The sequence below is a fragment of the Augochlora pura genome, chromosome 10, assembly GCF_028453695.1.
Source record: "Augochlora pura isolate Apur16 chromosome 10, APUR_v2.2.1, whole genome shotgun sequence".
In the NCBI taxonomy this organism is placed as follows: Eukaryota; Metazoa; Arthropoda; class Insecta; order Hymenoptera; family Halictidae; genus Augochlora; species Augochlora pura.
The window spans coordinates 3,407,243-3,429,377 of NC_135781.1; the positions used below are offsets into that span (position 1 = coordinate 3,407,243).

At 38.0% G+C, this 22,135-nt stretch overlaps 5 protein-coding genes across 13 annotated transcripts in view; 3 read left to right on the forward strand and 2 right to left on the reverse strand.

The window, feature by feature from the left end:
- Mav (TGF-beta domain-containing family member maverick) overlaps positions 1–22,135 on the forward strand; it is a 120,786-nt gene that overhangs the window by 52,277 nt on the left and 46,374 nt on the right. The window lies entirely within an intron of this gene.
- Positions 964–9,501, forward strand: Dbp45a (putative ATP-dependent RNA helicase Dbp45A). 4 transcript variants are annotated; one of them, XM_078191739.1, is made up of 7 exons: positions 964–1,469; positions 1,540–1,733; positions 1,803–2,147; positions 2,219–2,391; positions 2,461–2,816; positions 2,896–3,166; positions 9,380–9,501. In XM_078191739.1, the coding sequence occupies exons 1-6, from the start codon at positions 1,412–1,414 to the stop codon at positions 3,117–3,119; spliced, it is 1,350 nt and encodes a 449-aa protein (XP_078047865.1). In that variant the 5' UTR covers positions 964–1,411; the 3' UTR covers positions 3,120–3,166; positions 9,380–9,501. The 4 variants fall into 4 exon arrangements, with proteins under 4 accessions (XP_078047865.1, XP_078047863.1, XP_078047864.1 ...); XM_078191737.1 differs by lacking the exon at positions 9,380–9,501 and adding an exon at positions 3,231–3,365; XM_078191738.1 differs by lacking the exon at positions 9,380–9,501 and adding an exon at positions 3,235–3,365.
- L(2)k09913 (transmembrane protein 53-like lethal (2) k09913) lies at positions 3,130–5,934 on the reverse strand. Of its 3 annotated transcripts, none has more exons than XM_078191742.1 (6): positions 5,740–5,934; positions 4,990–5,106; positions 4,605–4,877; positions 4,279–4,547; positions 4,026–4,203; positions 3,130–3,969 (listed from the first exon to the last, which is right to left on the reverse strand). In XM_078191742.1, exons 2-6 carry the CDS (start codon positions 5,080–5,082, stop codon positions 3,829–3,831), a joined length of 954 nt encoding a protein of 317 aa, XP_078047868.1. In that variant the 5' UTR covers positions 5,083–5,106; positions 5,740–5,934; the 3' UTR covers positions 3,130–3,828. The 3 variants fall into 3 exon arrangements, with proteins under 3 accessions (XP_078047868.1, XP_078047867.1, XP_078047869.1); XM_078191741.1 differs by lacking the exon at positions 5,740–5,934 and adding an exon at positions 5,239–5,689; XM_078191743.1 differs by lacking the exon at positions 5,740–5,934 and having other exon boundaries at positions 4,958–5,094.
- Positions 5,242–14,508, reverse strand: Posh (SH3 domain containing ring finger posh). Its single transcript, XM_078191735.1, has 14 exons — positions 13,372–14,508; positions 13,187–13,301; positions 13,007–13,105; positions 12,808–12,944; positions 12,608–12,734; positions 12,209–12,532; positions 11,845–12,140; positions 11,447–11,772; positions 11,169–11,374; positions 10,957–11,099; positions 10,309–10,476; positions 9,689–9,799; positions 5,965–9,559; positions 5,242–5,377 (listed from the first exon to the last, which is right to left on the reverse strand). The coding sequence occupies exons 1-13, from the start codon at positions 13,830–13,832 to the stop codon at positions 9,376–9,378; spliced, it is 2,697 nt and encodes an 898-aa protein (XP_078047861.1). The 5' UTR covers positions 13,833–14,508; the 3' UTR covers positions 5,242–5,377; positions 5,965–9,375.
- Su(w[a]) (suppressor of white-apricot) lies at positions 15,601–20,301 on the forward strand. Of its 4 annotated transcripts, none has more exons than XM_078192716.1 (8): positions 15,601–15,821; positions 16,721–16,890; positions 16,960–17,162; positions 17,237–17,459; positions 17,720–17,802; positions 17,871–18,041; positions 18,135–19,420; positions 19,894–20,301. In XM_078192716.1, exons 1-8 carry the CDS (start codon positions 15,625–15,627, stop codon positions 20,054–20,056), a joined length of 2,496 nt encoding a protein of 831 aa, XP_078048842.1. In that variant the 5' UTR covers positions 15,601–15,624; the 3' UTR covers positions 20,057–20,301. The 4 variants fall into 4 exon arrangements, with proteins under 4 accessions (XP_078048842.1, XP_078048843.1, XP_078048844.1 ...); XM_078192717.1 differs by having other exon boundaries at positions 19,897–20,301; XM_078192718.1 differs by having other exon boundaries at positions 15,680–16,142.

The window sequence follows — 22,135 nt, forward strand, 5'->3', positions numbered from 1 at the left end:
ATCGATTGATTAGGCTACAGCGATCCTTTAATGCTATTCTTCCCTGTTGTTTGTAACTCCTCTTTCCATAGCCCCGTCCCTTTTCTAATCCTAAGTTATTTCTTACCAACGACATATAATCATTCTGTTTAATTAAAAAAAAGGCATTGCAAGAATTAATAAAATATGAGAGATACAACCTAACACATTTTTCGATTTAATAAAGGAACTCAAGGGAATCAAAGTCATAGTATTTCAACGAAATGGAAATCGGGGAATATCATTCGATGAACAATTTGCCGTATCATTTTCGCAATTGCTATAACTTTTTCGATTGCAATAATTTCTTAGAAAAAGAAGATTGGTTATTATTGTGTTTAAATATTGTTGACGTGAAAGAATTTTATTCAAACCAAAAAGAATGGAATATAAATAAATAATATACGAAATGTCACTAAATATTCAGAAAAGTTTATTCTACATCGAACTGAAATTTCTGTTGTGCAGATTCTGTGATGGAAAAGGTGCTTATGGCGCCATCTGTGACAGAGCTCCGAACTATGTTCTCCATCGAATTCCACTTGCTTTATTCGTAGTGCTAGGATCACTGTTCTATTTACGCTATTATCCGCTACATAATTGTTGCAAACTTAACTCATCTTCTAAGAATTCAAAATTATCATTTTTTTTAACATTTGCTTTCACCTACCCCGTCTAACCCCGATATAAGTCTGAATTGCAGCCGGTACAGATACTATTTCCTTTTTCTGTTCATTCAAACCGCGTTTCGTTTCCCGCCATTTTGTGTTCTCCATTCTCGCAGTGTGTAACACAAGGACAGAGATAACGTGCGACGAAGACAGATAGTTTTCGAACGATATTCTAGTCTCCTGGTACGTACGCGCGAAACATGATGAGTAAAGAGATGATCCGACAAGGAAGGATACACATACATATATGAACACAAGGTATACAGAGAAAAAAGGATAGACGGACAAATCGGTTTTGTGGACAGAAATTAATTAAAAACCCTTCTTTTACTGATTACCTTCTTCATGTAATTTTACATGAATATCGATCTCAATTATTTCATTATTAATAACTTTTATAAATTTGACTCACCATAAATGGCACCACTAGTCTTTTTGTCCACCTATCGGTATCCACTAGGTTACAGTGTTCTGCTACGGATGGCATCACTATTTCAAAATTTAAATTGCAGTATTTATTATATATTTTTGCTTTATTAACTTATATTTTTCCAGCATTAAATGTGCGTTTTAATGACGATTTTGTGAACTGGTGTAATAATTTTAGAAATTGTAATGTCATTAGTGATTGAAATGATTTTTTGTGCAACACGTGGATGTTGCACCACGTGTTAACCTAATTTGTTTGTAAACATTCACTTTCGATTGACATACGGAACACAATGACGTTTGCCGGACTAAAGTTGAGTCCGTGGATAGTTAATCAATGCCAATCTATGGGTAAGTCTCTATTTAAATATCTAAGATATCACAAAATGTATCCGATATATGGGATTGTTGTTTGTGACAGGTCTGAAGAAACCTACTCCAATTCAGGAGAATTGTATCCCCAGAATTTTGGCAGGTGAAGATTGCATTGGATGTGCAAGAACTGGTAGTGGAAAAACCCTTGCATTTGCACTTCCTATAATTCAAAAATTATCTGAGGACCCTTATGGTATATTCGCTTTGATCCTGACACCGACTAGAGAATTGGCTTTTCAGGTATGTTTTAATATTTAACCGCTTCTTTGTGTAATCTCTGATGCAAGAGTTATAATGAAAGACATGCAGATTGCAGATCAGTTCGCAGCAATAGGAAAATCTATTAGTCTAAAAAAATGTGTAATTGTTGGTGGAATGGATATGGTGACGCAAGGCTTGGAGTTATCGAAACATCCACATATAGTTGTTTCTACTCCAGGACGTTTGGCAGATCATTTAGAGAGTTGTAATACGTTTTCTTTAGCAAAAGTTAAATTTCTGGTTCTGGATGAAGCTGATAGACTTCTTGGTGGTCATTTTGATGACCAGATAAAAACTATATTTAGTGCTTTGCCTCAGCAAAAGCAAATTCTCCTTTTTAGTGCAACAATGACAGACACTCTTGATAAAGTAAAAGGTGTCGCATCTAATAAGGTATGAATTATTATAGAAATTGAAGTATTATGTTTTTGAAAAATACCTAATTACGACAATTACCTTTAAAGGTTTTTATGTGGGAATCTAATGATGACACTGGTGTAGCTACAGTAAAAGAACTAGACCAACGTTATGTTCTTTCTCCTAGCGACGTTCGCGATTCATTTTTAGTAGAAGTAGTTAAAACATTTAGGTCTACTAACAAGGATGGATCGATAATGATATTTACAGATACGTGCAAGTAATTATAAATAAAACATTCAATAATGTAATACAAACAAACAATATCTTATTAGCATTTGTTTTTTAGGAATTGCCAAGTATTGTCTATGACACTGAATGAAATCGGTTTTAAAAATGTAGCTCTTCATGCAATGATCAAACAGAGAGATCGACTTGCTGCACTTAGCCAATTCAAATCTAATCATACGAAAATTTTAATAGCTACAGACGTTGCGGCGAGAGGTTTAGACATCCCTACGGTAGAATTAGTTATTAATCATATCGTACCGAATGTGCCAAAAGAATACATTCACAGAGTTGGTCGAACAGCTAGAGCTGGTAAAGGAGGCATGGCTGTTACTTTAATCACTCCTCACGATATCAAACTGTTGCATGTTATTGAGGATACAATAGGAACGAAATTGACGGAGTACAAAGTTAATGGTAAAGTATTGTTAAATAGATTAAATCAATTGGAATAATTTAATAGACCAAAACTATTCAACGCAATACTTGTACACAGACAAAGAAATAGTTACGATGATCACGCAGATATCGGTAGCTAAAAGGGAAGCGGAAATGCATTTGGACGAGACAGATTTTTATGAAAAGAGAATGATTAATAAGCGTAAAAAACTTATTCTGGAAGGAAAAGATCCAGATGAAATTGAGGAAATATTAGAGAAAAAGAGGTCCGGAAAATTAAAGAAGAACAAAAAAGTAAAACTTGCAGAGAAAGCATCATAATGCAGATAAATGCAATTAGCTCGAGATTTATTATCTGAAAAAATAGGGTAAGTCACCTAACAGTTTCATCTAAAATATCCACATTACTTACTAATTCGGAAAATATTTAAGGAAGAAACAACACAGATATTTCACGGAAATGTTATGTGAGTCACCCTGTATAATTATATAATGTATAATAACAAGTTAAACTATTGTTATGCGATACTTATATAGTTTTTCAATTGATAGAAGGCACATAGTCATTTGTATCGTATAGTATGTGATTATGATTACAATTATAATTATATTCGGTATAAAAAAATGTAAGAAAATATTTACTTGTACATATCTCTCCTTGTTAATTATTAACTATAAGAGAAGAACATTAAATAACCACAAAATATGTAGTCTATGATGTGCTTTCAGTCGCATTTTTTAAACGAGAAATCGAATAAATATAGAAATAACTTCTCACATCATAATAATTTTACTTTTGAATATTGCACACATCCGAACATTCCTATTTACATGCGACAAAGCATATGTGGCAAAAGATAATTAAATGAAACTTTATAATCGAATATTAATGTAATTCTACTTTAGCATCCGCCTTTTTAAATTAATGAATGATTTGGGGACTACATATTTGGCAAGTGTCATAACACTTATACTTTAAACTAATTTTTACGAGTGTAAATGGTACACAGCAAGAAGACAGTCTGCACATTTAGAGGAGTGCTCTCATTTTTTCTTCATTCTGAATTAAGTTTAATCTACCCAAAAAAGCATAAAGTTCTCCAATATATTCTTTCGGATATACGTATAAATGTCCAACATGTGGAGATTTGTCAAATATCTTGACATAAGTCTGCAAGAAAAAGAAACCAATATAGTTCTCTTATTTCATTTAATTGTAATCCTTACCTTTACACCATTGATAACCCATTGGTCATGTACTCTCATATTATCTGTTATATTACCAACAGGGTCCACTTTACTCATGTAGAATAATGCTGGGGTGTGCACTAAATTCGTATGAAACAATTGACTAGATCGCATATAGTACTGAGTGGACTGCTTGTAAAATGTTCGCAAATGATACCTTCAAATCATTTTGATGCAAAATTAGAATTAGAACACTGAGCATGTGTAAAATTTGATTAGGGAGTCAACTTACTCTAAATACTTTTGGAGCATATTCTGTAATACAAGGTTTTTCGGAAATACAGCGCGTGGTATTCCTGACGTTAATTCGGGTACATCGACCGCACTGTCCCAAACTTGACCAACAATCATATTGATGATATGAGAATACTTTTCACGGTCGCTTTGAATTAAATCCATTACTTCTCCCCACATATATGCACCCACTGAAAACCCATGTAATAATATCTTCTGATTACGCTCATACTGTACTAAGAAATCAAGCAAATCTCCAGCAACCATCTAAAACGAAAATTGCTGATTATATTTCACCTTTACCTTTGTTTCATGTCTACTAACCCTAGTCCCTTTGGTAGGCCACATCACTTGCCAAGGAGTGAGTGTCACCAATGCAACATCGAAACCTTGCTCTGTGTAAAGATTCACAAACTTCATAATATGTCTACGTTTTGACATTAACCAACTCAACATAATTAGCAACGGTCTCTTATCGTCATTTTTAAACTTCTCCATTCGACCTTCAGGAGTCTTTATTTTCTTATCACTTGAGATAAATTCAATGTTCTTTGTAATACGGTAACTGGATAGCTTACACGCCAACATTAGCATATTCTAATAATAAAAAAAAACAACATTTGTTAGAACACAAACTTTTCCAAGAAATGAAGTAAAACAATTAAATGTGTACACACATTAAACTAATAAAGAAACAAATTCATATTACCAAATCTTGTTTCTGACTTAATAATTGAGGCTGGGAATATCTAAGCACTCGTGTTCTTGACAAAGTAGATGACAGAATTTTTCCGATAATCATTGTTGCTACCTGATTCTTCTTGCTCTAAAATGTATTGAACTAATTAAGAAAATTATTTATTTTTAACGACGCATACAAACAGATATGAATACTATCGAAAAATAATATATGGTACTTGACGTTTAATGATGGATACTCTAGGTTAATAAATTATACCTATTAAGTAAAAAAATGTTTGAACTGATGGAAGTCTGTGAGTTCTAATCTGGTATTAAAAGTTAGATATTATTTCAGATGATTGCATATTAGTAGGCAGCGTGTTGACAAGACAGATGGAACGGAGTCGAAGTACAACCTAAAAGTAACTTAAAATCAATTAACCCATCCATGACATTATTTTTACGCTAAAGTAGCATATTGCCTTCCTCTCCTTGTTTTTTCTATGTCGCGTCGTCTCTGTCTGTCTGTCTGTCGATTTAAAGGGTCGCAAGCGCGAATATCAAATTTCATTACAGCTTCCCGTTTATGCTTTACATAATATTTTTCGAAGGATCGTATGACATAAGAACAACACAGATCTCCTTCAATATTTTTTTATCGATTATTGATCATGTCAGCAAAAGTTACGGGCATAGAAATTTACGGCACCTGTTCCGATAGCGGAGGATTTTTAACTGTACTATGAATATTGGAGTCGAATAGAAATTTATATCTTACACTTTCAATGTCAAATACATTTCACTCTAATCAACGGTCAATTAATGCAGTTTGTTCTTATTGATAACATGGAAAACAATTTAAAAATGAAAGTAGCCGTTTATGAAGAAACAATTGCATGCCACTAATGTTTGAATAAATTGTCGATTTAAATTTTTTGTCGTCGCATGTCGTAATAGAGACAATTGCGTTGTAACAGAAGAGCACAATTAAAAGCGAACTTACTAGCCCGATGGTTGAACACTTCACTGGCTACGGCTACGGTATAAACTGAATACCGAATAACGTTTGTATTCGCTTACTGCCACAGCTGCTTGGTGTATGCTTCACTTTGTGCATCGCAAGCAGATAATTATGCGAAGCATGATCATTTTTCAGTGCGCGAAGTAAAATGCAAAAACAACAAGTATTGCAGGTTGATAAATCAATTTTTCCAATTAAATTCACGGCTTTTTAATTCTTTATGATGTTACAATACAAAATATTATTTATAAATAAATCACTACACTATCTATTAAAAGTAAAAGTTGTTTATGCTCGTTCATATTTATTTTAAGTACTTTATATATATGATCTTTTAGCAAATTTTGTAGAAATAAAAATAATAAAAAGGATATATCGAAGTGTAGTAAACTTTTACTTGCAATAGAAATTGATACTGATAGTGCTAATTATCTGCCGTCTGCAATTTTTTTTCCAGTTGATAACAGCCCACTTGTTCGTAATACTCATATTATGGTTTATATGTATTCTGAAATATAAGGTCAAGCATATGAAACCCGTTTCTCCTGGTCATTCGATCTCGAACATTTTTAAAAGTCGTTCCTACCACATTTTATTGTAAGTTATGCTTTTACATCTCATTAATGAAAAGTGGTCGTATTTGGACTTTGATCAGTTATGATATTATGTAGTATATATATTTAAATATTATACGTTAGCAAACACATAAGTGATAGATTTTTCAGGTACAGAAAATTTATTAGCAATGAATCACGTACAGTGTTATAATAGGGAAAATGAATTCATTTATAACTGTCACATTTTACAATAGCTATTTGTAGAATTTTATTACACCTTTTATTCATTACTTAAATGGTAATTTACGGTAATGTATGCTGGTTATAATATATAGACGGACTCGATATAATATTATAATTTTATAACAAAGTGAAAAGTACTAAGTAACACATGGAACTAATGATGAACATCTATCCTAAAAGGATCCAAGATCCCATACTGCACTTAATACAAATTTCTGACTCGATTTGCGCATCGTTTACATAGAAGTTACTTATTAAATTTACGCGTTGCTTATTCATTTCGAAAAGTGTATACGATCATTGTGTGCCTACAGGTGTTCAACTATAAGCTCTTCCTTACGGCAAAATTGTATTTCATAGAAAATTGGGAATAATAATTACAATTTTGCTATTTATTACACTACATCATTGCAGAATATGAGTACAATTTTTATTTTTGCGCCGTCAAAAGTTATTTACATCACTAATTATTATTTTAGCAGACTTTCAAATGCCAATATTGTGTGTTCATTCCAAATAGAAAAAAATTCACTGAACATCTGTAAGTTTCATTTGTTTTCCAATTACAATATTTACGAATACATATTTTTTATTATTAGTACTGCTTGAAATTCATCTATTATAACGAAGTAATGTTTCCTTTATAAACTACTATTGTTATTAACAATAAATTACCTATACCAATGTTATATAAAACACATACATATAAATATTGTTTTACAAGGTATTTCTTACTGAATATGGAGATACATTGTTGTTTTAGTATCAGAGGAAGAGGAAAAGAAGTATAAATATATTTTAAAAAACACAATTATATTGCTACCAAAATTTAGAATTAGTAAATTGCAAATAAACAAATATTAAAAACAAACTAACGTTACACTCAAATGAAAGGCAAGCTGTACCGACAAAAGACAATTTATAATCTCTTAATTGGTAACACAAATATTACATGCTCCTACCTTTCATCCATTTTTCTCTTCCTCTGTATTCTATTCTACATTGTATATGTATACATATATGAAGATGTATTATAATAATAAACATCTATAAAACAGTTTATTGCAGTGTTCGTGAAACATAAACATATAAATTAAATAAATTACACTATGTATAGAAAGATAATACATGATCAGACTTATGAACGAAGCTGTCAGATTTGCTACCAGTATTTGCTATTTATTTATCCGTATCATTCTATGAACCATAAGCATCAATTTAAAATGAATATAATTGTCAGAATAATGACACTAATTGTGTATCGAGTTACTTACAAATGTTTGTGCACGATCGTAGACGACATACTTAATAGAGAGTTAACATAAATTTGCACCTAAATACTGATCGTTATTGGGCCTCTGGAAGCACGTCAATTTATCTTTATCAATTTCATACAGTATCATATGAAATAGCTTGTTCTGTAATTTTCTATCATGCACGAACGGATACATGCATTGTAAGTATGGAGATGGATATATATATATATTCACTTATAATATAGTACAGTTATAAGGTTCGTATCTAGAATTAATAAAATACGTCGCCCGATCATCTCTTGAATCCTACTAAACCGAAACAAGTAAATGGTTGTGCACAAGTATAGGCCAGTCTTAGACAATTGCATATTTAATAAAATTGTCACTCCGTGCACTTTCCATAAATGGAAATTATTACATTCCTTGAGATATGTATTTGTATAAATAGAGAGACAGTACTTTAACAATAAAGACATAACACGTTCTATAAAATTGTTGTATTCTATTGTACACTGAAAATCGGAAATGTAAAACTTATATATAGAAGATTGTTTGTCATAACTGACCGTACTAGGATAGTAGTGGCATAATGACAGAAGATATTCGAAAACCATATGTTATACACAACTTCAATGATATATCACAAAACGTACCACATAAATTCTTCAAAAGTAACATTCTAGAAAGAATCAATGAAATAATCATTAATCAATGAGATAAACCTCAACGAATCTAGTTTGTCGTTTGTATTTCAAACTGGTACTTAAATAACAATCCTTTATGAAAAAAAATTCGAGCAATGGATAAAATTTAATAATGTCATGCATTAAAAGACAATTTCCTCTATAAATACATATATATGTATATCTACATACAATTAACTTTGCAGATTGTTATTGCAAGTTAATTCGATATCGATAAAAATGAAAGGGTATTAATAGTTTTTAAAAAATATTTTTGTTCAAATGGCAGTATCGTAATAGCACAATCTCGGAAACCCTTATTAGTTGTTCCATATAATATAAGACCGATGGCAGTAAATATTTTGTATTATTTTAGCACACTTAATATATATTATCGTTCAAAAAAACTATCTTATTTGATAATTGCGACAAAAGATCGCGTGAACGTACTGCGTGTTAATATACAAGTGTATATCCGATACTTTATGCAGTATCAAACAATTTCATTGCTTGAAATCATTCACTTACCCTCACACCGACGATTTTACTCCCTAACAAAGTCGAAAAAAGACTCGCGGATAGTCGTTTTCAATTTTCATTCTTTGTGCAGAATTATATACAAGTTTCTAATACAAAATGGCTTTGTGTTGTATCTCAGAAGGCCTCGACGAAACTAGCTGGGAAAAGTCCTGTGCGACCTGTTCTTTGCTGAGTACCTTTGTACCAACCATCGTCGCGCTTCTTATGTACATAAATGATGTCTCCAACACGAAGTTCTAGTTCAAATTCACTGTTCGGTGGATATGGCACAATACAGCGAAATCTGTACACTCGTTCTCTGCAAGCAAGTAATAATTATATTAGAAAAGAACCATTGAGTATATTAATATTGAGAAAAAATTGGCGACGAAAAGATTCGTGAAGTTAAAAATTTGTTTGAGGAAAAATAAAATACAGATTACACTACCGTTCTCGAGAAGGTAGTTGCTTCGTTTGTTTTCCAATTCCAGCATCCAAAGAATTGCTTTTGCGATGATGATTTCCGACTGTGCACATCATGCCACCGGATTCGCTGGATCTATCAATATTGAAGACGTAAGAAAAAAAATACAGTCTTACAATTGCTTAAGAGACCATTCAATTCTGTGCAATTGTGAAATGGGGGCGTAAAATGGATTAACGAGCAATTGTTCTGATGGAATTTGTGATTATAATAAGGGAAAACGATAACAACAAGCAATTGAAAAATCATGGCCAAGTAAAACAGGCGTGGATTCTAGTGCTGAACGCTAACCACATACTAAGCTTTGGAACACAAAAAATTTTCCGTGATTTCACGAGCATACTTACCGAATGATCGCGTGTTTAATTGCAAACGTTAATGCAGACAAACATATGCGTTATACAATTATTATGTACACAATTAATTTGCGTCAAACAGAAAACTTGATTTCTAGTTCTTTTTTTTAAACATTTACATATGTGTATATGTATATATGAGCTGAACAAATATACTTTACTGCGATTGCTAATAGATTTTGCGATTCTATCTGCCAAAAGAAATATAATTACCAAGCGACGACTAACCTCTGGAGGATCGAGACCGGTAAAGATGGTCTTTCCTTGTACTTAAGTCTTTGTGAAGACGTGACGTGCTCTAGCAGAAAGTCTGGATACAAACGATGACGGTTGTTTGAAGCATTTAATTCCTGTGTGGCTCCCACCTGTAGCAACTGACTTGGGCAAGATCCCGATCTAATTTTAAATACACCCGCCCAACCCCCCGTGTAGAATTAGACAAATACTTTAAGTCGTGCAGCTCATATGATGATAAATATTGAAGAACAAATGAAATGAAAATGTTTACGCTATTCTGTACACTATGTGACTGACTCGCTACTATTCTTCCACTATGTATGTGCGCAAGCATCAAACTCATGCAGTGATTTTTACAAAATGAAGAATGTATGCCTGCACAACACATGGTGATGGTACACAAATACATTGACTTTATGTATGCACGAAAACATAAACGAATTTTAATGACAATACATGCGGATTACTTAAAACAAAACAAAAAATGAGAATGTGTTAGATATGCTATGAACATGCAGATTATAATTCAGTTTTCGTTTCATTGGACATTTTTATAAAAATTAACCTCATTATGCCAAACGCAGCACATTTGCGTGAAGCATAGAGCTGTCGTTATATAAAATAATTGGTGAATCTTACCGAACGTGTACCGGATTGATGGAATTACCATCGTCAAACACAGGGTTATCCATTGAATAAGTAGCAGGTGGCGGAGATTTTGATTTTTTAATATTTGCGAATCTACGCATTAAAGAGACACACTTATCTTTTTTCTCTTTCTGCTGCAACCAAAGCATTTAGGCATAAGCTCGTGTCATTTTTCTAGTGATATATCAGAAAAATACTGTTACCTTCTCAGTGCTCTTCGGTGGAACAGCAGCGGCAGCAGCACTGGCAGAAGAGGGCGATGCAACTGTGCGCAAAGTACTGTTTGGACTTCTATTCATTTCAGTTATAGCGGAAGAAGCAGTAGCGATGACATTGCTGCTGTTGATGCCTGTGAGAGTAGTACTAGTAGTCACCGATGGCGGCAAGATCATTTGCTTTCCTGGTGATGCTGAAATACAACGCAGCATTTTAAATATACTGACACCACGCATTCAGCGCACATGTATCCAATATTACGTACAAATGTTTGATGACATCACAGCACTGTGACTGCGTCCAAGAGGATTCACTGAAGTTTGTTCAGCTTGTCGAGGAGGACTTTTTTCCTGATTCTGGTTCTGACTCTGACCGTGCCAAGACGATGATACCATAGGAGAAGGACTGATTGCTCGCGGTGGCAATTCAGGTGGCAGCAGAGTGCGTGAGTTGTAGAACTGAGGAGCTGGACCTTTACTTTTAGTGTATGTCACAGTAACTCGCGGCTCAGAACCATTCTGACCAGTCGACGATGGAAGGTTTTGATGCTGTCCTGTGTTCTGCGTGCTCCGACATAAACTACGCTGACACCTGTGAAAATACGTAGTTGTTTAAAATCGAAGTACTAGTTTTCCAATAGGGACACTATTGCAAGTATCGTACTTAGCAGGTGTAACGTAGTTTCCAGGAAATACTCCACACTTTTGAGTACGATTCGAAGTCCCCTTAAACCATCCATCTTGACAACGTTCAGTTACCATATAAACACCGCCTTTCCTTAACTCCAGTTCGTCGGCCTTTTGTGGCTTGTATGGATACAAAGCTATATACATGGCTGGCGAGTAAGTGCTAGCAGTGGTTGTGGTAGAGGCTAAACTTTGGGACGTTTGCGCCAGCACAAGGTCGCTGCTACCGCTTCGTCTATGCCGAAGATTGTGTTCCCCGCCACTCACGGTAGTCTGAAAGATAGAAGTGTGTATCAGTATAATACACTTATAGCGACTTCATAAATTATATTTCTGCCTACCTGTAATGGAGAAAATGAGTCACTACTGCAGCTGCTGTTACTATTTCCAGCTGCATTGTCCACCGGCGGACTAAGTATTTCAGCGCTGTGTCTGTGATGTGGATGGGCCTGATGGCCTGTGTTAACAGCAGTAAAACTGTGACGTTTTACGTTGTGTCTATTTCCAACTGCTGGTGGGGATGTTGCTGGACTACTAGGACTGCTTGGAGCAGTGCTGGAACTACTAGAAGTACTTGAACTATTAGGGGTATTTGGAGACGTGGTCGAGGAGCTGCCTCCTGATGATACATTTGAAACAGTATCAGAAACTGGTAGCGTTGTGTTCTGTCGACAAATTCATTATAGTTTAATGTATAATTGTTTCATGATTAAAAATGAAAGTATTATAAACGCAATTACCTGTACAAGTTGTGGCCGCGGCTGGCTCGTTGTTTGTATATTACGCGAATGGTCGGTAGGTATTAGGGGTGTAGTTTCTTCGTTAGTAGGAGTCGGAGGAGCTACTCTCGACGGGCCTGGCTGTGCACTGATGGTATAAGAAGTAATTAATATTAGAGAGTGTAAACGTTGAGACTGTTCTATAGGTTCATTAAAATTACTTTGCTGAAAGTTTCATTAGAGCCCTTGCCACGCTGTTTAGCTCCACGAAAGCCAGAGGGAAGATACCAATTCTGTCTAACAGTTTCCCTTCTGCCCAATTTTCGTCGACTCTTCTAATCACACTTATAACTTCACCCTGTAAAAATACATTTTTTTTCAATGAGAAAATCAAATGAAACTACAAACGCATTGGCTTACCTTATTAAATGTAAGGCAGCCATCTTCATCATCATTGGTCATTCTAAAATCATACAGTGCTTTGCACTGAGGAACATGTGATGTTAGAGGAGTCATTACCTATAAAATGTAAATAATTAATAGATGATAAGATAAGTAGAGCAATTGTGTATATAATACTTTGAAGATACTACAATATACCTGAACATAAGAAAGAGGGAAAACTCCATGACTGTTAGAACTTTCTCCAAAACACCAATTGTTGTCTATCTTCTTACAAAGGATGACTATATCACCTTTTTTGAAGGATAAATCCCTGGAACAAGAAACATCAGATCAAGCAATGATCTCGTAGGAATAAATAATGTTTTCAAACAGATAATTACCCTGGAACTTTTGATACATAATCATAGATTGCTCGACCGTAAGCCCGATTATGCAGTTGGACTTGTTTAGCTGCAGCATTTGCATGTCTGATCGGTTCGTTCGTATACGCAGTAGGAATAAGACTAGCAGTTACAGTAGGAGCTGGAGTGACCTGGTGGCCACCAAACAATCTCTGTGGTCCTGGGTTGCTTTTAGTCATGGATTTGGCTATTTGTTTAGGAGCAGCATTGCGCATTCCTTCCAGGATACGCATCAGCAGCACATTCGGCGGCAAATCGTCTACTTTTACGTCAACTAATACACGGCACTCGGGACAGCGAAGCTCCCGATGAGTGCTGACAATTTCTTCCAAACATTTCTTGCAGAAGGTGTGTTGACACGGGAGTACCTTGCTCGACGTATCCAGCCGCTCGAGACACACCGAGCACTCCAGCAGGTCGTTCAGCATGCACTCGTCCATCCTAACTGACAGGTTTTCTTCTCGCTCACGACAATCGGTTTCAGTCCGTTCGCTCGCAACCGTTTCCTCGATAAGTGCTTCTTCCTCTTACTTCTCCGATCTTCCCACGCGTACTGTCTTTGTTGCACCCATAGGCCGCCATACACCTGACGCACTCGCCTCTCTTCGCATAACATGCAACGACGGCACTCAACGGACGTACAGAGTCCACCAATGGGTCCAGCTCGAATGCGAACGCGCGGACATGTTACCCGATCCTTTTTTAAACTTTCGAACACCACTCTTCCACCCTTTCATTCACCACGAGCCAAAAACCCTTGTTAGGTGCGTCAGTGTACCCGCTGTCATCCTAGTATTCGTGTTCCACTGTGCACTCACACCACCGCACGCAAGACCATATCGATCAATCGGACTATCGTCGATTAGAGTCGATTCTAATACAGGCTAACAAGTGCTCCGCCAATTGTACGCATGTACATATGTACGGACGTACAATGAGTATAGTGTAATCGAAGACGTTGTCATAGAACGATGGCGATTGGCCTCTATAGTTAAAGTTTGATTGTGGCGATCTTTCGTTGGAAATATCTTGTATACATATGTAATTATGCTGTATGTTTTATCTAGCTAGCCGCTGTCCTGTAAGCACAGTTCCACTTATGTATCCAAGGAGTGCAATGTTGTGAAGGAATTCGTGACGATTTCGTTCATATTAGCAGCCATCTAGCGGTGCGCGGTCAAAGTGCCTTTAAAAGCTCTAATTGCGAAAACAGCTCGCGTAGTAGCGCTAGTGAGACGAGCACATATCGTGTAACATAATTTCAAGGTAGACTTTCGCCTTCTATAATATTACAATGAAATTGTCTCCATTTTCCCGCCACAGAAACGTCTCGGTCGTTCGGTGTAGGCCAATATCTAATTTTTGAAGTTATTCCAGTTATTGAATTTTCACGAATTCCAATGCTTTCGTATCTCAATGAAGGCAAGTTTATCAATTTCTAATTTCAAGTTTATAGATCGAAAAGAAACGTTCGCTTTTCCTCTAGTTTGAACAATTAAAATTACATACTCACCACAAGTTTGCTTTTCTGAAACGCTATTCGGTATACAGTTGATGAATCGTAATATGGATTACCTTCAACAATTCACTGCTGCATAAAAGGAAAGTTTTACAATTTATACTTTATGATTAGAGTGTTGCAATGCAGTACATACTGGTGCATACATACAACGACGTTCTCAAAATCTTAAGTAAAGAAACTTATTCATAAAACCTGAATGCAACCAATAGCGAGAAGGTACAGTCGATTGCGCCTACGATGACACTGTACCAAAATAGATGGTAGAACTATAATATGAGACAGCGTTATGAATTTTAAATGTAATGGGATTTATTTCTGTATGTTTTTTCGTATTCCCTAAGGTGGCGCGTACATCTCCACTACTTACTGTGTATCCAATCCGCAGTGGATCCTGTTTTAGCAGTGAACAGTCAGCCAATCGGAGTAGAGAAAATTTCTATACCGACCCTCGCTAGTGTATGCTACTGCGGCCATGACGTGTGTAATATTAGAACCCATTTATTCTACCATAAATGTAAGGGCGAGCTCTCATCGTGTAGAAAAGGAAATCTTTTACGCACATCTATGTTCCTGTACGTATTCTATGCTGTGCATAGGTGTGTACAAAACGTGTGAGCCGTTCTATATATGCTTTTACATAATCCCAGCTTTGTTGGATGTTTCTTGTATACAAGGTGAGAGACAGACGTTAAAGGTTCAGTAGCTGGAAAATGGCGGCATCGAAAAGTCAGCGTTGGATGGTTGATTCGGGGATCCTACGTAAAAAGAATGGAGAAGAGGAGCCGCAGGAGCTGTTGGTGTTTGGATATAGCTGCAAATTATTTCGAGATGATGACAAGGCGAAAATGATTGATCAAGGAAAGCATTTGATACCATGGATGGGCGATAACACGTTGAAAATAGACAGGTCCGTTTCCCTAACCTAGACAAACTTTATCATCTAGGATATTTAATTCTTGCATAAAACGCACACCGTACATGTAACCTTTAGAAGAACTGATGTCCGACTAAACTGAGCAAACTGTGCAGCTGTTCGAAAAAATAAAAAAAGCACTACCACAAACGGTTTACGTATGGATAAGCAATCTGGAGACTGTTTAAGGTTTCTGCAGGTGTCTTGGCTGTGAACAGGCGGTGTGGATGCGCGGTTACGCGCTCTACACGCCCGTAGAGCAAGTGCTCTCTCGCGACGTTGGTGCTTACGGCTGACCGTCGGCGCAGCAGCAAGGTGAGACACAGCGTAGAGAGACAAACGGCAGCTGACGATTGTAGGTACTACAATCGCTCAGCATGGTATGTATTAGCGTTCTAGATTCGGCCGTACCCGGCATAGGCACTCAACGCGTTTCACATTAATCATGGTATGGATAGATTTTGCCGATTGCCATTTATGTAAAAATAATAATGTACACTAAAATCTCTTGAAAATATATTTATTATGACGAGTGCGTTAGATAGCGGTAAACATTCTTTGAGATTCGGTACACACAGTCTGTCTGGGTTACACCAAAACTTCATGACGTAGTGATTACAATATCTGCTATTACTGTTTTTAAAAAACTGTTATTGTATCATTTAGCCGACCTTCCTGTATGCTACGTGCCTGCAATGATTAACGTATAGATAAATACGGCAAATGTAATAGTATGTCATAGAGTTTTGTATAACTGTATTCTATTTCAGAGGAATGACTTTGACACGGGGTTTGCTTCGTGAACATAACTTTCAGATGCCGAGATCGACCAAATAAACTCTACAAGACGCCTTTCATTTTCCTTCTTTAATTACGTTATTGTATGTGTATAGATACGATGGACGCGGAGCTCTGGGGGACTTAAGGATATACGAACCACCGCCAGGTGGGTTCGATCAGCGTACTATCCTTACGGAGGAAGAGCTTAAAGTGGAACAGCTATGCGACGAAGAACGGTATCGGTCTCTTTACAACAGCGACATAGACGATTCCGTGTACCATGGTAAGTTGCAGACACTTATTCTTACAGAACTCAAGTCGAAGAACTCAAAGTAATAAATTACAATTTCAGAAGAGGAAATGAAACGACTGCATCAAGCATTGGATTCGGAAACCGCGTATAGTCAGGTAGCGTATAATTACAACGAGGAAGGAAACGGATCGAAAGTCGCATGCGAAGATTCCCAAAGTCCAAAACAGTCCGAGGGTTCCCAAGAAGAGGACCAGGCGTTCGTTCCACCACCCGAGCTGGAAATACCAGACGGTATTTCATTGGTAGGTAGTCGATAAAATGTTGACGTAAATAGAAAGGAGAGTTTCTATTAACCAGATGTTATATTCTTCAACAGCCGGAGACACAGAAACTAAATGCCATCATAACAAAAACAGCGTTGTTCATAAGTCGTCAAGGGGGCCAAATGGAGATCTTGATTAAAGCGAAGCAAGCAAACAATCCACAGTTTTCGTTTTTATCGATAGACGGACGCCTTCACCCGTATTACAGATTCATACTGGATACGATCAAGAGCGGAAAGTACAATCCCGAAAAGCAGCCTGAAAAAGAGGAATCCGGTACGCATATTGTTTTTGTTTAAGGCAACATCTTACTAGTAATGTTGTTCACTTTTGATATTATTGAGTTGAAATGATTGAAGCGACTTAAAACAGGATTTGATTACCCACATCTACTTTGAATTCTACTTAGTTTTTCTTGCCGTAAGTACTTCTACGCATATTTGTTAATGTACATCGATCTCTGTGTGATACGTAGGAAGCATTAGAGCGATAGTGCACGGGCATGTTCTACTTACTTGTATTCTTTTCAATGATAGAACACGAAGAAGGATCGTCGGATCAGGATGACGAATCGTATCTGCATCCGAGTCTGGCGCCATCGTTCACCAAGATCGAAGCGGTACGTACTTGGGAATTAAAAAGAAACAATATAAATTTACTGGAGTTAATAACAACGATTATTTACAGGCTCCAAGTATACCCAGCATACAATACAAACCATCCGCTGATTGCGCTTATTCGATGTTGGTGAATAAAATCACGGGGAAACCTCCACCCTCGAAGGTGCCGCAATTACCTGAAACACCTATTCAGCCACCGGCTCCTGCTCTCGGATATTATCATCCTATGCCTGGACAAGTGAGTTGGATTATTGCTATGTTGATCAACTTCAACGCAGGCAGTGCAGCTACTTCAGGAATGGAAAGATTAATACATATTTTATTTATGCAGGGTTACAATCCTTATCCTGCACCAGTACAGTATTCTCACGGTCCTGTGGTGTACGGACCAAACGGACAAGTGCAATCAACAGGTCCACTAGCTATCGTAAGCGTACCTCCGTCTGTTGACATGGTTGCGGTGCACGCATCGACAATAGAGCCACCTTCACCGTTGGTTCCTTATGGGTCCACGCCGCAGAAGCAATTGAGCAGACCTTCGTTCATCGTGCCGCCCGCGGACGTCCAGATAGTCATCGACAAAATGGCCAGTTACGTGGCAAAGAATGGCCGTGACTTCGAAGCGATAGTGAAAAACAAAGGTGACCCGAGGTTCAATTTCCTCGAGCTGTCGCATCAGTATCACGGCTATTACGCGCACAAGCTGACGATCTACGAAGGTGCTATAAATCCAAAGGTCCTTACGGAGGAGGAGTTACTACAGAAACAGGAGCCGCTCGAGGAAAAACAGAAGAAGCTGGAGGAGCTGCAGAAGAAGCAACAACGGATGGAGGAGGTTCAGAAGAGGGTGAAGATGATCCAGGCGAAAAAGAAGTGCGACACGAGGACGAAGCAGGTCGCACCAGGAACCAAGCAGATTACCACAGTGTCGTTTTCGATTAAGAAGCCGAAAGACGGCGAGACTGGGGTGATAGAGAAGAGGAGCGCCCTCCCGTTGGAGGAGAGCGATGACGAGTTGGACAACGAAAATAAAGATGGAAACTCGAAACCCAATTCGCCACAGAACAGTGAGCAGAATTCTATGCCCGGTTCGGACAAGGATGCCTGGCGGTCGGACAAGAAGACGAGGAACGAGGAGAAGGAACTGGTGGACCTCACGGATGAGATTCTCGAAGACTGTCAGAAGGAAATCAGGCACAAGCAAGCCGAGGACAGGATCAAAGACAAGCTGGTCGCAGCGGCGAGGGACAAGCTGGCCGCTACGTCCAGAGAGAGACAGCTTCAATTGGAGAGGAAAAAGAAAGCTGCAGCATTTCTCAGTCAGATACAGTCTTCCGTATTACCAAAAACAACGGGAACAACAGTTCAATCTACAAGAAAGGACGACTCTGACGAAGTCCACTCACTGCCGTCGCCTACACCTTCTCCGTCTTTTGAAGATGGGAAGTCCTCCGACTCAAGAACCGGTGGTAACTCCTTGATGGACAGATTGAAGAGCGCAGACCTCACTGGCAAAAGGTCAAGGCCTCGGTCGAGGAGTCCTGATGGAAGCCGTAGTCACAGCGATAGGCAAAAGTATCACAAGAAGCACAAGAAAAAGAAAAGCACCCACAGAAGGTATTCCATTTCTAGTATAAATATAAAACTTTGATACATAATTCAATTCTTCATCAAAAATATTCTTACGACGTCCGTAGTACATGTTTCGCGTTAAAGTATATTCATAGCATCATGTTTAAAGAACTTTCAGCTTTTGAATAACAATATGTTCGTTTGTAATGTTATACCTATAAAGGCTACTTTTTGGTAGCAAAAGCTTTAATATTTAGAAGATATTTAGAGAACACGTGACACGATTCTCAGAAAGCAGTCGGCTTCGGTTTGATTAGATTTTATGCGTTCTCTGGTCGATCGAAGATTAATACGTCCGTTGTTCCTGTAAGCAGTAATGAGTTTCAGAGACTCGTGACCCACGTATGAGTCATGTGCTCTGAATCGAGGCTTCCGTGACCCAGATACAGCTCACGTGAAACACCGACGGGTCGATCTTGTAATATTTTGTCCCTAATTAGTTCCGCTTCCGGTTACAGCAGCCACGACAGTCCGAGCAGTTCCCGATCGCATCGGTCCAAGAAGAGCAAGAAATCCTCGTCAAAGCATAGATCCCGATCAAGGACGCCGTCTCGGAGGCACCACCACAGCGCGCGACGAAAGGGAAGCAATTCCTCCTACTCGGATTCGAGCTCGCCTTAATTCGTACTTTCGATAACTTTCTACGTGTAAAATTGTATATATATTCGTGCGCGTACGTACATACGTGCGTGCATACAATACATGCATACATACAAACGTACACACAATACACACCGCATACACGCAAACATGCTGGTGGGTAAACCACAGCTATTATCGTCCAGACGATAATTTTAATACAACTTTTGTCCAAGAAACAAAACAGAAGGAAATAAAAAGGATTGAAGAGTAAGAACCACGCTCGAACGATCTTGTATGTAACCGACTGTTCGTTTATCGCCTTGCGCAACAATAACAATCAAGGTCCTTAGTCCACGAGCGATCTCCTAATTTCCTAGATTCTATCGGATCAGATCCTCAAACCTTAATTGAAAAGTTATAGTATTGATATAAATATACAGTCACCTTGGGAAGCGCGTCAACAACTTGATTAAACTGTTGTCAAAGTTAACGCAGAGAAATGATTATGTTGTCGGTACGATACTGTAAACAAATGAGCAGATATTTGGTAACCGCAAGTCCCAGAATAATTCAATCAGTAGTTTACTTGTTACAGCACCGTTCGATTAAATTCCATTCTGGTACTGAACGTAATCAACTTTACGTCACAGAGAAACGTTAGTCTGCGAAGAGAACACGAAAATTCACGCGGGAAGAAAAATATTTGGATCGTTTGGATCAGGGTTCATCCGCTTAGCCGCGCTGGTGCATCGAACGCCGCACAATATCAAAGGTTATCAAATTAAAGTATTCCACGCGCTCGCGTGCGTAATGCTTGTTGCATAGTACTTGATCCAACGTAAGCGCCGACTCTCTTGTTCGCAGATGCATCGTCCGCGCTTTGGATAACGGCTGAAGAGCTCTTTATCATCGGGTCTCCTCTTCCTTTTCTCATGCCGCACCCTACACCTCGCCCTAACACGGCTCCTCTCTCTCTCTCCTCCGGCATCTAAATAAGTAAGCCAGCAGTTCTTCCTAGGTCTGAAAATAGCGCCGATGCTTTATGCATTTAACACCGATCGAATATAAGCTGCCCCGGGAAACCGTATTCCTTTTCGCGTCAAATCAATTGCCGCCTAATTGAGTTTAATAAATCGAGAACACGCCGTCTCAACTACGCAGAAGTGATACGCGCCCTCGTGCGAACTGCGCGCGTGCCGACACCTGGCCTCGAGAGCATCACCGATTACATTATAATTGCATAATTGCAGTATCATTATCTTATTTTCATATGGTCCAACGAAGCCGAGGGGAAGTGTTCCCCGTATGAAATTCTTCAAGGCGAGCAGGAAAAGAAAGAATTGCTTTCCTTCCTACCTGATTAATTATTCACGGTTGCCGCGATTAGGAGAAAGACTCGCCACTTTTATAGAAAAATTGCCCCTCAAACGAGACAGCACGTGGGAGTCACATGCACGATTAACTCTCGTCAGAGTGATTCATTCGCAATTTTTTAGTTCTCATTTAGTCTATCTTTTGAGTCGCTTCCATTTATTCTATGTATCTTAGACTGCGAATTTTTATGCGAATAGTAAACCGTTTCGTAAAGAAATTTTACGTAACATTTAATCATTTTCATGAAGCAGTTCGCTTCACAATTCTCGTAAAGATCGAAACGTAAACATGAAAATAGACGAAGCTCCGGAGGCTTAGTTCTAGAATAGGTGTAAACGGTTGTAAAGGTCGGCGGAGCTCTAGAATTCTCCGTGTACCGATTCCGCGAACTTCAATGATTCGTCCGGTTCTGCGAATCCAAATAATTCAAGTTTGACGATAGCAGCTCCCGCAAAGAACCAGCTAATTAGAGCGGGAAGTCGGACACGATCGACGCGATGCGCCGACGCTCGTATCGTCTCGTTAGAATCGCGCGGGCACCGTTACGAGTCCACGAATGCTAGATTCGCCGATGACAAAAGGTGCGACTCCGTGTTTTCCACGGCGGACAGATTAATTACGGTAATTCACCGATGACGAGTAGGTCGCGGACGACCGCCGTGGCGCCGACGGTCAAAGAACCGTCGTCGCACGCGACTCGGATGGAATTGGACCGATCGAATTCGTGCAATTTAGAGTGTCAAA